Source organism: Zonotrichia leucophrys, chromosome 1, assembly GCF_028769735.1.
Source record: "Zonotrichia leucophrys gambelii isolate GWCS_2022_RI chromosome 1, RI_Zleu_2.0, whole genome shotgun sequence".
Lineage (NCBI taxonomy): Eukaryota > Metazoa > Chordata > Aves > Passeriformes > Passerellidae > Zonotrichia > Zonotrichia leucophrys.
The window spans coordinates 5,819,429-5,832,172 of record NC_088169.1 but is presented as its reverse complement, the minus strand read 5'-3'; the positions used below and the strand labels follow the sequence as shown (position 1 = coordinate 5,832,172).

The window sequence follows — 12,744 nt, the reverse complement described above, 5'->3', positions numbered from 1 at the left end:
CTTCCTTCTCTGGAAGTTTCTTCTTCTTCTGTGCTCTGCAGCCTTGTGTTTCCTCCCTGGCTGTGCCATCCCTGGCAGCTCTGGAGCTGCTGAGGTTTTGCCCAGTGGAATTGTCTCTGCACACACCAGCCTGTGTGTTTTCCTGTGTGATGTGTGAGATTTCCTCACAGAACTCAGGATCCTGCTTCAATCTTGAGAGTTCTCCTACACAGGCAGGGAGTGGTAAAGAAAATAAAACGGATCTGCTTTCACTTGGCACAAAATGAGTTGTCTGTGATGATGCCTGGCATGTGAATGAGGACAACCTTGTCTCAGGGAAAGCCTGGCTTCTGTTTTCTGTTTAAACCAAGCAAAACCCATTGTGGAACAAGTGGTGCCAGCAGCCTGAGGAGGTGGGATGGGTTTCCAAGGGGGCCAGGAGCAGCAAAACCTTTGAATATTGCCAGGAGGAAATGAACAGGAGAGCAGGCTGGCTGTGTGCCACCAGCAGCTGTGACAAGGCCAGTGCTCTCCAAAGCTCTGTGGCTTGGTGGCCTGAGTGGAAAATGCTTCTCCAGATTATAGGTGTGGATCCTGAAGGCTCCATCCTTGCTGAACCAGAAGAACTGAACAAGACTGACAAGACAATGTATGAAGTGGAAGGAATTGGATATGATTTTGTCCCCACAGTGTTGGATAGATCTGTAAGTCACATTGCTGGGTTGACTGCCCTTTGCCCTCTGCTGGGATGCAGGATTGAGGTTAAAGGCAGGGGAAAACTTGGGGAAGTGTTTTTCAAGCTGAAATAGAAGGGTTAGCAGGCAGAACTATTCCTGTTCTTTCCATCAGCATAAACAGCCCCTTGAAAGGCTTCTGGCCACATTAGTTTTACAATTCTAGGTCAAAATGCTGTGAGTGGATAACATTTTCCTACAACACACACTTTTTTCATGCTTAAAAAAACCCCAAAACACACCTGGAAAAAGCCAGTCATGAAACACAGACAATAAAAATAAAACCGTTGAGTTTGTGAGGGTCCCCAGGACAAGGTGAGAGATGAGGAATTGAAAATCTGACTCCATGTTCTCAGAAGGCTGATTTACTATTTTATGATATTATATTAAAGAATGCTATACTAAAACTATACTACAGAAAGAGAAGGATACAGACAGAAGGTTTAACAAGAATGGATAATAAAAACTCATGACTGACTCTTCAGAGTTTGACACAACTGATGGTGATTGGTCATTAATGAAAACAATTCACATGAAACCAACCAAACAGTCACCTGTTGGTAAATAATGTTCAAACTACATTCCACAGCAGCAAACACAGGAGAAGCAATCAGATAATTTTTATTATTTACATTTTTCTCTAAGGCTTTTCAGCTTCCCAGGAGAAAAATCTTGGGGAAGGGATTTTTCAGAAAATATGACAGTGACATAAAACAGACACACAGCAAAGAATGCCAACTTATCAATCACAAAAAACCCACAAAGCAACAAAACCAAACCTTCCAACAGAGCATCCTTCCTGGACAAAGGGGTTAGGACTGCCCTGAGCAGAGCCTGTGTCCCTGGGATGCCTTCCAGGAGGGGAGGAAGCTGATGCTGTCTGAGGCTGCTCTCACAGAAGGGTTCCAGTAAGGAGCCTTTTGTGCTGATGTGATCCTCTCACCTTGGCAAAATTCCCCACCTGGCATTTGGAGGAGGATGGAAACCCGGTGCTCAGCTGTTCCCTCAAAGAGCCAGGGCTGAATTCACACTGCTTGTGCAGTTCCCCTGGCCCTCCCCAGCTAAACAGAGCCTTGTTTCTGTCTCCTGCCCCTGCCCAGACAGTGGACCAGTGGTACAAGAGCAATGATGAGGAGTCCTTTGCCCTGGCCCGGATGATGATCCGCGAGGAGGGGCTGCTGTGTGGTAAGAGCAGGCAGGAGCCCCCTGCCCTCCTCTGATGCACATCAGAGACCTCCTTCCACTCCACATCTTGTCCTCCTCGCTCTGGGCTCCTCTGTTCTGTGTGCTCCTCCCCTCTGATGGCTCCCATGCGTGGTTTGATGGTTTTGCCCCTGCTGTGTGTTCTGCAGGGGGCAGCTCGGGCAGTGCCATGTCTGTGGCTGTGAAGGCAGCCAAGGAGCTGAAGGAGGGCCAGCGCTGTGTTGTCATCTGCCCTGACTCCATCAGGAACTACATGTAAGGACCTGCTGCTCTTCTTCTCTGGGGGAGGGGTGAGGGAGTCCCTCAGACCTTGGAACACCCAGTTATCCCAACAAGGAATGTCTCTGGGGCACAAGTTCTGAGCTGTCTAAAAGGGGTCTGGCACATGGAGCAGGGAGGGTCTTTTCCCCTTTAAATCTGATTTCAGTAGATAATCATCAGTAGTTAGCATTTCTCACAGCAAAGGCCTTGCTTTCACTGTGTTATTTGTGGGGATCACTGGTTATCCCAATCCTGGAAGGGTTCCTGTGCCCTTCAGCTGGGTTCCTGCCCTGAGCAGGATCCAGCAGTCTTGCAGCAGCAGCAGCCACACTCAGGGTGAGTTTGCAGGTGGAAATGTCAGGGCTTTAAGCTGTGCTGAGAAGTTTTTCTCCAATCACATTGAAACATACCCCCAAAACATGGCATTTTTAGCTGTTTCCTCACCCATGTTACATCCAGCTCAATATTAGACAAACAGAAGCTGCAGACAAAACACATCTCCATTCCAGGCTGTGTCTCTGTGATATTCCAAGGGGCTGATGCAGTTGGAGCTTTGTTTCCTGTGGGATTCCTTTTTGTCCCCATGAGTATTTCTTCTCCATGTCCCTGCCACCCAAATTTGGATGGCCAATGATGTCCAATTTCCAATTCCACTTTATCTGTTGGTGGCAGTGAGCTGTGAACAGCTGTCTCTGTTTGCTGTCAGATGTTCAAGCCCTGCTAATGAGCTTTTCACCTCCTGGTGCTCTGCAGGTCCAAGTTCCTGAGTGACAAATGGATGATTCAGAAAGGGTTCATGAAAGAAGAAGACCTTGGCAACAAACCCTGGTAAGCCAGTCACATCCATCTGGATTTCCATCAGTCTATTCAATAGAGTTCATGGCAGCTGCTAATTTAAAGCTCATTTCAATTTACACTTCTCCTTTGATTTAGCTGGTATTCCATGCTATTGTCTTGTGCAGCTATTAATCAAATTTGCTTTAATTAGTTGACATCCTTCCTTGAGTTGTTTGGCAGCAGCAGAAAATTTGGTACTTAATGATTGGGGTTTTTTTAATGAAAATCATTATATTTGGAGTTAAAAAAGTAGGAAATATGCAAAGAATCCTTCCATAATCAGAGTTCTTGAGTGCAAAGCACTGCAGGTCTACATAGCTAGAAGGGAATCTTCCCTAAATTGTCTTTAACAACTGTAAATACAGATAAGTCTTTGAGTAGGAGTGCAAAATTTTCTGTGTGAGAGATAAGTAATGAAACTGGGGAGATCAGTGCTCTCCACTATCTGTAATTGTGGAAAGCAGATGAAATGAGGAGAACAGGTTTGATTTTCAAGTCATCTCACACTTCAGAGACTTTCTGATGCTGGTAATAACACCTGAGAGCCCTGAAGCTTTATTGACTCTGGCTGAATCCTGACTCTCCTTGCAGCCTTTGTCATTCCTGTGCTGCTGGAGGCCGCTGTGCACCAAGGGCTGGTTCTGTGTTCTCCATAAAACTTGCATGGGATTGTTTTTCCCTCCATCCCCAGGTGGTGGAACATCAGCATTCAGGAGCTGAGCCTCTCTGCCCCCCTGACTGTGCTTCCAACTGTTACCTGTGCCAAGACTGTGGAAATCCTCCGGGAGAAGGGATTCGACCAGGTACCAGTTGTTGATGAATCTGGGTATGTGCACATCTATCACTCTTCATCCATTTCTACCACTCCCCTCAGCAGGTCCTCAGGGATGTCTTTTAAATGCTTGCTGGAAATACAATGTCTTCTCACCCATCCTTTTTCATTTATTAACACAGTTCAGAAATGTTGCCTTGAACACGCCAGTGCTGGGCTTTGTGTTTTCATGCCAGATTGTCCTGCCCTTCACATGATTCCAATGATTATTATTAATTATTTATTATTCTTTATTATTCTAGTCTATTCTATAAATATTATAATTATATTTGTATAATATTATATTCATATAATATTATATTAAACATTATGCTATACTAAAGAAAGAAACAGACAGAAGGCTTAACAAGAATAAATAATAAAAACTCGTGACTGACTCAGTTTGACACAGCTGATGGTGATTGGTCATTAAGTAAAAACAATTCACAGGAATTGTTTTTACTCATTGTGTCTCTGCAGGATAATTTAATTTCTTTTAATAATACCAGTTTAACTTAAAGAAAGCAAAAATTCCTGTTTAAAACAACCAACCCCAAACGTGTCCACGTCTATCAGAGCTTTCTTCAGCACACTGTGTTACAGTGCAGGGCTGCAGTGACCCCCATAAACCAGGGTTTTCCAGCAAGCTGGAATGTTCCTTATCACCCTTCAGTCCTCCTGCAGACAGGCTGAGTATTGAGGAGTTGCTCAATTGTGCTGACCTGAAGGACGAATTCTTGTAGATCCTCACAGGGAGATCCCAACTGGGGTGAGCTTGTCTCTGGCTGTCACACCTTTCAAAAGCACAGATGGGAGTGTGAAAAAATGAAGTGGTTTGTGCTTTCCAAAAGCTCTCTGAGGTTGCAGGCAGCTCTCTCCAGCTGCAAGGAGCAGAGATGAAAAGGTCCTGGTGCTCAGAAGCACCTGCAGCACCTGCTGCCTTGTGTGTGAGTCTCCAGCACCTCTGAGAGCTGTGCTCTGTCTCCTGCAGACACACACAATCCAAATGTGCCATCAATAATGCTGCATTATTACCATGAAATAGCTGAACTGACTCCTCCAGGCTGGCTGGGAGTGGATGCTTTTTTCTACAGGAGCACCTGAGTCTTTTGTGTTGTTTATCCCTGTCTTGTGTCTCCTTCCCCAGGGTGATCCTGGGCATGGTTACCCTGGGTAACATGCTTTCCTCACTGCTGGCTGGAAAAGTTAAGCCTTCTGATGAAGTCAGAAAAGTCATCTACAAGCAATTTCAACAGGTAGGCAGGTGTACTCTGCAGCTCCTGGTTGCAATATTAGAGTAGGTGTGCTGACACTGCACAGGCTGGGTGAGGTTCACCTGGGGCCAAGCCAGCAGCTGTTACTGAGCACAGAATTTTCCTTTTAAAACCATGGAATGCTTGACTTAGTTTCCACCAGGATTTAAGTTCCAGCACTGTCCCAAAGTGGACTGAGGGCTGTGTTCTGGAAGTGTGTTTAATGCTCCTGTTCAACCTGTGAGCCACTCGAGGGTGCTGGTTCTTTATGGACAAATGTGAATTTATTTTTTCCTCCCCAGACAGATAATCCAGCATCATGGGGACCTGTGGTGGGTAACACAACTGCCTTGTTCATGTTCTGCCTCCCTTGGACACCTCAGGAGTTTCTGGGGCTGGTGGTGTGGGGTGGTGTCTGGGGCTGCTCTGGTGCTGGCTGCATCAGCCAATTCTCTGCACTTCTGAGGTTGTGGCTCTGGCCATGGGCAGCTTGAAGGCTTCTTTAGCAAAGAACAGCTTAACCATTTCTTCTTCCTTTATTTCTGATATTGGTGGAGGCTGGAAGGAGAGTGACACGAGCTGTGGTAATGCTGACATGTTGACTAAAAATGGTTATTTTCCACTTGAATTGATGGGTTAATGGAGAAACGTGGTGGAATGCACATAACCTCAGAAGTACTGTGGATTTTGCTTTTCTTGCCACCTTAGTCAAGCTGATTTGACTTGTTTATGAGTGAAATTGGGAAAATGAATCAGCTGTGTCACCAAAATCACTTCTGGTATCCTACATGGCTGCATCAAATAAGAGGCTAAGTCTGCAAACCAGGGCAAAAGTACATTTTGGGAAAGATGGGTGTTTTGGCTTTTTTAGGTTGCTCAGAGAGGTTGAGGATTTCCCATCCCTGTTCAAGGCCAGGCTGGATGTGGCTCTGAGCACCTGAGATAGTGGGAGGTGTACATGTCCATGGCAGAGGAGCTGCATGATCCCAAAGGTCCCTTCCACCCCAACCCATTCTCTGATTTTACAACATGGGCAGCCTACTTTGGTAGGATCACCTCAATTAATTTATGATAATTCTTAGAGTGGAAGCAGAATGGTTAGAGCTTTTTTGAAAGTCCCTGGTACAGTTTCAAATCTAGGGATTTGAAACACCAGTCACAGGATAATTTGCCAACCCAAACAAGTGCTGGTGGAGGGAGGAGCCATCGTTGTGGAGTCAGATGTCAGTTCCATGGTTTGGCTTCTCAGTCATGTGTAGTATAGTGCTCACTGCCTAGAGACCTAGTAAGCTTAAAAACAAAGCCTAAATGTGGGAAAACCCGTGGGCAAAATGTTTAAGAAGCTTGAACAAGCAGGTGAAAGCTCTTTTGGGGGTTCTGTTAAATTTCCACTGAGCATCTCCAGGCACGTTTATGCCTTCATGGCTGTCCCAGTGCTGCCAAGGGGCTGCTTGTCCTGGTTCTCTGTAGCCTGCCCAGTCCCTGAAGACAGATTTGGGACTGATGGGTGACTCCCTGTGGCAGATTTCCCACCTCCTTCCTTTCCTGGCCCCCAGGTTTAAATTTCGGTTCCTATAGCAGGTCCCTTAAACACAGGCTGCTGGGAATCCCCTGACTCCCTCTCTGTGCTCCAGTGCAGCCCAGCTGTTCATGCTGTGCCATTTATTTAACAGAGAGGCTTTTTGAATCTGCAGTGCAAGACTCTTCTTTGCTGTGAGTTCCTTTAATAAAAGGATGTCAGATGGTGGGTGCTGGGGAGAGTCACCTGGAGCTGCTGCTTCATCTCTTAACTCATGTTTGAACAGTTTTAGGCATTACAAAAAATATTGCAGCAGGTGATTGCTGGAGTGTTTCAGAAATATCTGCATTTTTTCAGAGTTGACACAGGGTGGTTTCTTGTTCAGTCTTAGAAAAGTTGACCTTCACAAAGAAAATGAATTATTAAATCTCAGTTCCTTGATTTGTGCCCGAGTCCTGTGTTAGCTGAGCAATCTTTCACCCTTGGTTTTGGTTTTGGCTTGTTTGGGCTTTTCTGCCTTTGCAGATCATATTCACTTCCACAATGATTGGCAGCCTGATTCAATCACTTTTTCAATCTTTTTAGAATAAAATCACCAAATATAAAGACTTTTGTGGTCACTTCTTTTGTTGAGACACATGGAACACTTAACCTTCTTTGATTATTAGTATTTTTCAGATCTTCATTCTATTCATTATGTTTACAGAACCAGAAGAAATAACTTCATGTAGTGCTTAGTGCTTTTTGGAAATTAGAAACAAGGAAAACTGATCTTTTAAGTTGGCCTTGATTTGTTGGAGTTTTCTAGTGCTTCAGGTGGGAGCAGAGCACAAATGCTGATGTGTTGATTTTAGTTCTGTACAAAGTGTATGGGGATTATTGACTGCTAAACATAGAAAGCACTGTTTTATTCAAGCTCTGTAACTCTCTCCTCAGATTAACCTGAAAGACAACTTGGGGAAACTCTCTCACATCCTGGAAATAGACCACTTTGCTCTGGTGGTTCATGAACAAATTCAATGTGAGTACAAAGTGCTGCACCTTGAGAGAGCAAATCTTTGAGTGGCAACAAGGAGCAAGTGAGAGTGTGAATGTATAAAGTGAGTTCTGATGAAGCAAAATCCTCATTTTGTTTGTAAATTTGTGCTACTGAGCCTAATTTCCATCCCTGGAGGTGTTCAAGGCCAGGCTGGATGGAGCTTGGAGCAACCTGGGAGAGTGGAAGGTGCCCCTGCCTGTGGCAGGAGTGGAACAAGAAGATTTTAAGGTCCCTTTCAACCCAAACCATGCTAGGATTAGTAAGACTAAATAAATCTTCAAATCTCAGGAATATCACTCTTATATGTGAATAATATTTTGTCCTGTTTAATCTTCCTAATAGCAGACAACTTTGCAAAGTTACAAACACTGAGAAATGAGACTCAAGCCAATACTAAGTTGTGTCAGATAAATTTAACTTTAGGTTTTCAATTGTAACTGGAAAAAGAAAAGCCATCAAATTTGGGGTTGTTCCTGGTAATCTCCATAAGGTTGTGCTCTTGGCTCTGAGCTGACTATTTATAATCCTGGAGTCTCACTGGAAGCTTGCAGTGAAACAGAGATTGAGTGCAAAAAAGCCCAGGACAGTCCAGCTGACTGAAAAAACTGAGAATAGAAGTAGATTCAACATCTTAGTACTGGCAGACTTTAGGAACTGGAATTTAGACAATTGATAAAGGGCCAGAGGTCGTGTGGCCACTTGGTTCCCAAGTCAAGTCCCAAGATAATGAGAGAGTCACTTGAACCTGTGCTGTCAATGCAGCAAAGATTAAATGGTTAGTACATTTTTTGGATATAAATGGGGTATGGTGGGTTTTATACTGATTCTGTGGTTGTCAGGGATGCAGGAAGATGGTTGTGTCACATTTCCTCCTCAAAATGTGGTTCCATTGGGCCATTCAAGTGGCCCGTGGTTCCAGTGGGGTAATGCCACTTGCAGCTGTTTCAAGTAATTAATATTTGAGGAAAATACACTCCTGTCAAGAACAGTAAATCCGCTGGATCCTTATCCTTCCTTCCATAAAGTTCCAGTGTCCCTTTTGCTGAGGAGCCTTTCTGAGCTGAAAATCCTTGTCACTGCTCTGTGACTCTTGGCCAAAGGTGCCTTTTGTGTTCCCCCTCTGTGCCAGGATCACCCAACACCTCCAGGATGATGGAGCTGGGATGGCTCAGCCCCCCATTTCACAGACACTAAAACCAAGCAGGAGGGGGTGTGTTTGTGCCTCCTGGAGCCAGAATTCCCTTTTTCTCCCTGCAGATCACACGGATGGCTCCTCCAGCAAGCGGCAGATGGTGTTTGGCATCGTGACAGCCATTGACCTCCTGAACTTCGTTACCGCACGCGAGAGGGAGAGGAAATCCAACTGAAGCCAGCAGCAGCCTGGAGCCTGCTCAGCATCCTGCAGCCTCAAACAAAGAATCAGGGTCATGTCTTAACTAGAATATTTTTTTTCCTTTTATTTTTTCTCCATTTTTTTTTTTTAAATTCTGAAAATAAGTAGTTTGCCATCCTGCTGTCAGCTCTCCAGCCAGTGTGTCCTGCTGTATTGCCCAGCTTCTGGGATCTTGTTTCTTAATCAGGCTAAGCAATATTTCTTATCAAGACAATTTATTTTTTTACCTATATATATATATATGTATGTGTAAAAAATAATGCCTAAATTAAGTGGTTTGTTCCTTACTCGTTGTGTCTAAAGGCTGGCTTTCCAAAATGTTGTTTCAGAATCATAAAATGTGTTGAAATAAAGAGTTATTGAAGCAGAGGTCCAAGAGAGCTCTGGAAAGTTCTGGATTCCCCCCCACACCATATTTAAGGGTGTTAAGTTAGATATTACCTGTGTTGAGACAAAACTGGGACTGGGGCATGGGCAGAAGGAAGGAGGGTTTCCCTTTTGGTGGCATCATTGTAAAACAAGAAAATCCTCAGGGCTGAAGCTGAGACTTCCTCCAAGCATCTGCTCTGAGGAAAAGCTGGTTTGAGTAGAAGCATGTCAGTGAAGTGACAAAAATCAGCCAGTGACTCCGTTTTACACAGTATACCAGCTTTCCCTGCCACAGACCTGTTTTTTTTTCCTGTTGTTTTTTCCTGATAAGTAAGCACAAGTAAGGAAAGATTTAAAAGGTGAGATCAAGCATCTTGCTTGAAGATTTTTTAAAATCATGCTGTTTCATCTGTTACCTTCGTCTCCCTCCCCATTTATCTCAGAGTGCCTTTTCTGTGCCTGTTTCAGGAGAGCCAAAGATAATCTCTGAGGAGCTGTGAGCTCTTCCAAGTCTTGTTCAGGTGCTCCTACCCTGTAGTGCCTCATTCCACGAGAAAAGCCCTGCATTGGCTACCCCCTCAGATTAGGGCTATTGCTGATGGCAAGTGACCCATCCTAAACTTAAAATGTGGTTTGCCACTAAATTCCTGCACTTTTTTAAGATTTAAGACAGTTTTCCCCAAGGCTCTGGGAAAGAAAAATACTGTAAATCTAAAAACGTACAAATTCAATAGTAATTGAAAGTTTCTAAAGAGTGATGAATTTCTTTCTGCCATTGCAGTTATTACTGCTGCTAGATTTTGGCATTACTTTGAATATTTACTTTACTGGCTTTTATCTGATTTTTTCCCCCATTTTCCATCTGACCTTTGCTGACAGCAGCAGGGAGGGAGGTGCTTGAGTAGCTGAGGTTTGTCCTTTTTCCTTGTAAAACCTGACCTGACTGAATTCAGCAAGAAATATGAAAATGGTAGCAGGCGGTTCCCAAAGCTGCTTTTCAGAGCAGCACAAGAGGGGAGTTTAAGGTGGGGCAGCAAATTAGTCAATTATAAAGAATTATAAAGATTTGAATCTGATTTTCTGATTCACTGTTCATACATGAATCCCTGTAGTGCCATGGAAACTGGCAGTATTGTGGAGTGAGGCACAGGGGATGGTTAGAAATGGTGGGGAACAGGGGATGGGAGTGTAAACCATCTCAAATAAGCCAAAGAATCCAGAGAAATTCACCTTCTTCCCTGGGGTTTGCTAAGAACAGGAGCTGTCTCCTGCTCTGCACTGGCTCAGGGAGGGGAAAGCTTTTCTTATTCCCCATGGTGAGACCAGAAAAACTGGGTAAATAAATTGAGTTACTGCACAACTGAAAAACTTTCCAGAGCTCTTTCCCATGGCAGGGGTGAAGGCAGCAAAGGGAAGGGGACAGGGAATCCAGCAGGGCTGAAATTGTTCTGCTAAAGTTTGTGAATGTGATGCTTTTTTGCATGTCTGAGAACCTCATTGCTGGCCTGGTCCTGGTTAGTTGTGGTAGGGCTGATTAAAACTGGGCTTATCTTTGTTTCAAGTGTTCTGAAGACCAAGAAAGACACTGCAGTTAGTTCAGTCTTTTACCTGAAATTGAAGGCCAGAGCCTGAACAAAACTGTATTTTTTTCCTGAAGTGAGTGCCTGCATCTTCTGTTTACCTTTGCTGCTTTTGCAAGCACTGACTAAACCTGAAAACTATTTTGCACATGAATATTTTTATCAGCAATTTATGCTGTATTTGTTTGTCACTGTGAGAGATTATCAGTGCTAATGTTGGCTCTGCAAAAATATTTCTTATTTTCTCACCTGAAGACAGCTGTTCAGTAAAATCTGTACAGTATTTTGCAAGCAGTTACCAGGCAATGACTTAAGGTTCATTTTCACGTTGTCATGTCCAATGTTATTTCCCATTACTTGTACAAGCTGGGGCTGACTCCAGAACTCTGGCTAGCAGGGGTTCCTCTGAGCAGCCAGACCAATCTCATCTGCCCACCAAGCCCATTTCTGAGAACTTTTTGCTATAAAGCCCACACAAGGCTGACTGTCAGAAGTTTCCTGACATTGCCCCTGTCATCCAACAGCTTTCCTTACTGTGCAGTGTCAACTGAGGGAAAGGGAAGACTCCTTATGCTTCAAGGAGCTGGGAAAAATCACCACTATGAGCTGTATTTATTGCACAGATGTTCACAAATGTACCATACAAAGAGTTCAATAAAAGAATAAAAGCTGTTTGATTGCAGAATGGCTCTGGGTTGGTTTTTTTTTAATGCCAGTTCAAGCTTGTAAGTGTGCTGAGACTGTAAGATTTTTTTTAATGCCAATTCAAGCTTGTAAGTGTGTTAAGACTGTAAGGTTGTTGTGAGATTGTTTTTTAATGCCAGTTCAAGCTTGTGTGTTGAGACTGTAAGGTTGCTTTTTTTAATGCCAGTTCAAGCTTGTAAGTGTGTTAAGACTGTAGAATTGTTTTTATATGCCAGTTCAAGCTTCTAAGTGTGTTAAGACTGTAAAATTGCTTTTTTTAATGCCAATTCAAGCTTGTGTGTTAAGACTGTAAAATTGCGTTTTTTAATGCCAGTTCAAGCTTTTAAGTGTATTAAGACTGTAAAATTGCTTTTTTTTTAATGCCAGTTCAAGCTTGTAAGTGTGTTAAGACTGTAAGATTGTGTTTTTAATGCCAGTTCAAACTTGTGTTTATACTGTAAGGTTGTTGTAAGATTGTTTTTTTAATAGCAATTCAAGCTTGTAGGTGTTAGACTGTAAGATTGTTCTTTTAATGCCAGTTCAAGCTTATGTGTGAAGACTGTAAGATTGTTTTTTTTTTTAATGCCAGTTCAATCTTGTAGGTGTGTTTAGGCTGTAAGACATTTGCGCAGAAGACCCCTGGCTGTCAGTGTGAGGCTCTGCAGTTCTTTCCATGTCTCCAGGCTGCCAGGATGAGCTCCCTGCTCTCATGCTGGGTGTTCAGGTGCCTCCCCACACACACAGTGCTCTGTCCTCATCTTCCTCTCCTTACCCCAGTCCAGCAGCATGGGCTGACTCCCTCCTGCACATCCTTCTCGTGTGGTACCTGAAATGCTGCTATTGCTGGCAGATCCCTCCTTTTCCTTTTGGCAGCCCCCTCAGAGGGTGTCATGAACGGGTTTTGTGATGGTTCGTGGATTTGATCTCAGGGTGCAAAAACCAACACGGCACAGGGGGTTTGCAGTGATAATCAAAACAAATGCACCTTTATTGAATGACCACAGCAAAATGTGATCAAGGGATTAAGGGAGAGAAAAAGATAGAGAAAGAGAGAGAAAGAGGGGATAGAGCTACCAAACATA

At 43.8% G+C, this 12,744-nt stretch overlaps 1 protein-coding gene across 4 annotated transcripts in view; it reads left to right on the top strand.

The window, feature by feature from the left end:
* LOC135444381 (cystathionine beta-synthase-like protein) overlaps window positions 1-11,653 on the top strand; it is a 28,687-nt gene extending 17,034 nt beyond the window's left edge. Inside the window, exons 10-18 of one of the 4 annotated variants that reach the window (XM_064705961.1) lie at window positions 558-683; window positions 1,814-1,898; window positions 2,066-2,171; window positions 2,931-3,005; window positions 3,706-3,840; window positions 4,973-5,081; window positions 5,381-5,410; window positions 7,534-7,618; window positions 8,894-11,653. In XM_064705961.1, the coding sequence (XP_064562031.1) occupies window positions 558-683; window positions 1,814-1,898; window positions 2,066-2,171; window positions 2,931-3,005; window positions 3,706-3,840; window positions 4,973-5,081; window positions 5,381-5,410; window positions 7,534-7,618; window positions 8,894-9,003 (861 nt within the window). In that variant the 3' untranslated portion in view covers window positions 9,004-11,653. Of the gene's footprint in view, window positions 1-557; window positions 684-1,813; window positions 1,899-2,065; window positions 2,172-2,930; window positions 3,006-3,705; window positions 3,841-4,972; window positions 5,082-5,380; window positions 5,411-7,533; window positions 7,619-8,893 lie in introns of those variants that run through there. The other 3 variants (XR_010439211.1, XM_064705969.1, XR_010439210.1) reach the window with 3 other exon arrangements.
* Window positions 11,654-12,744: the final 1,091 nt, after the last annotated feature.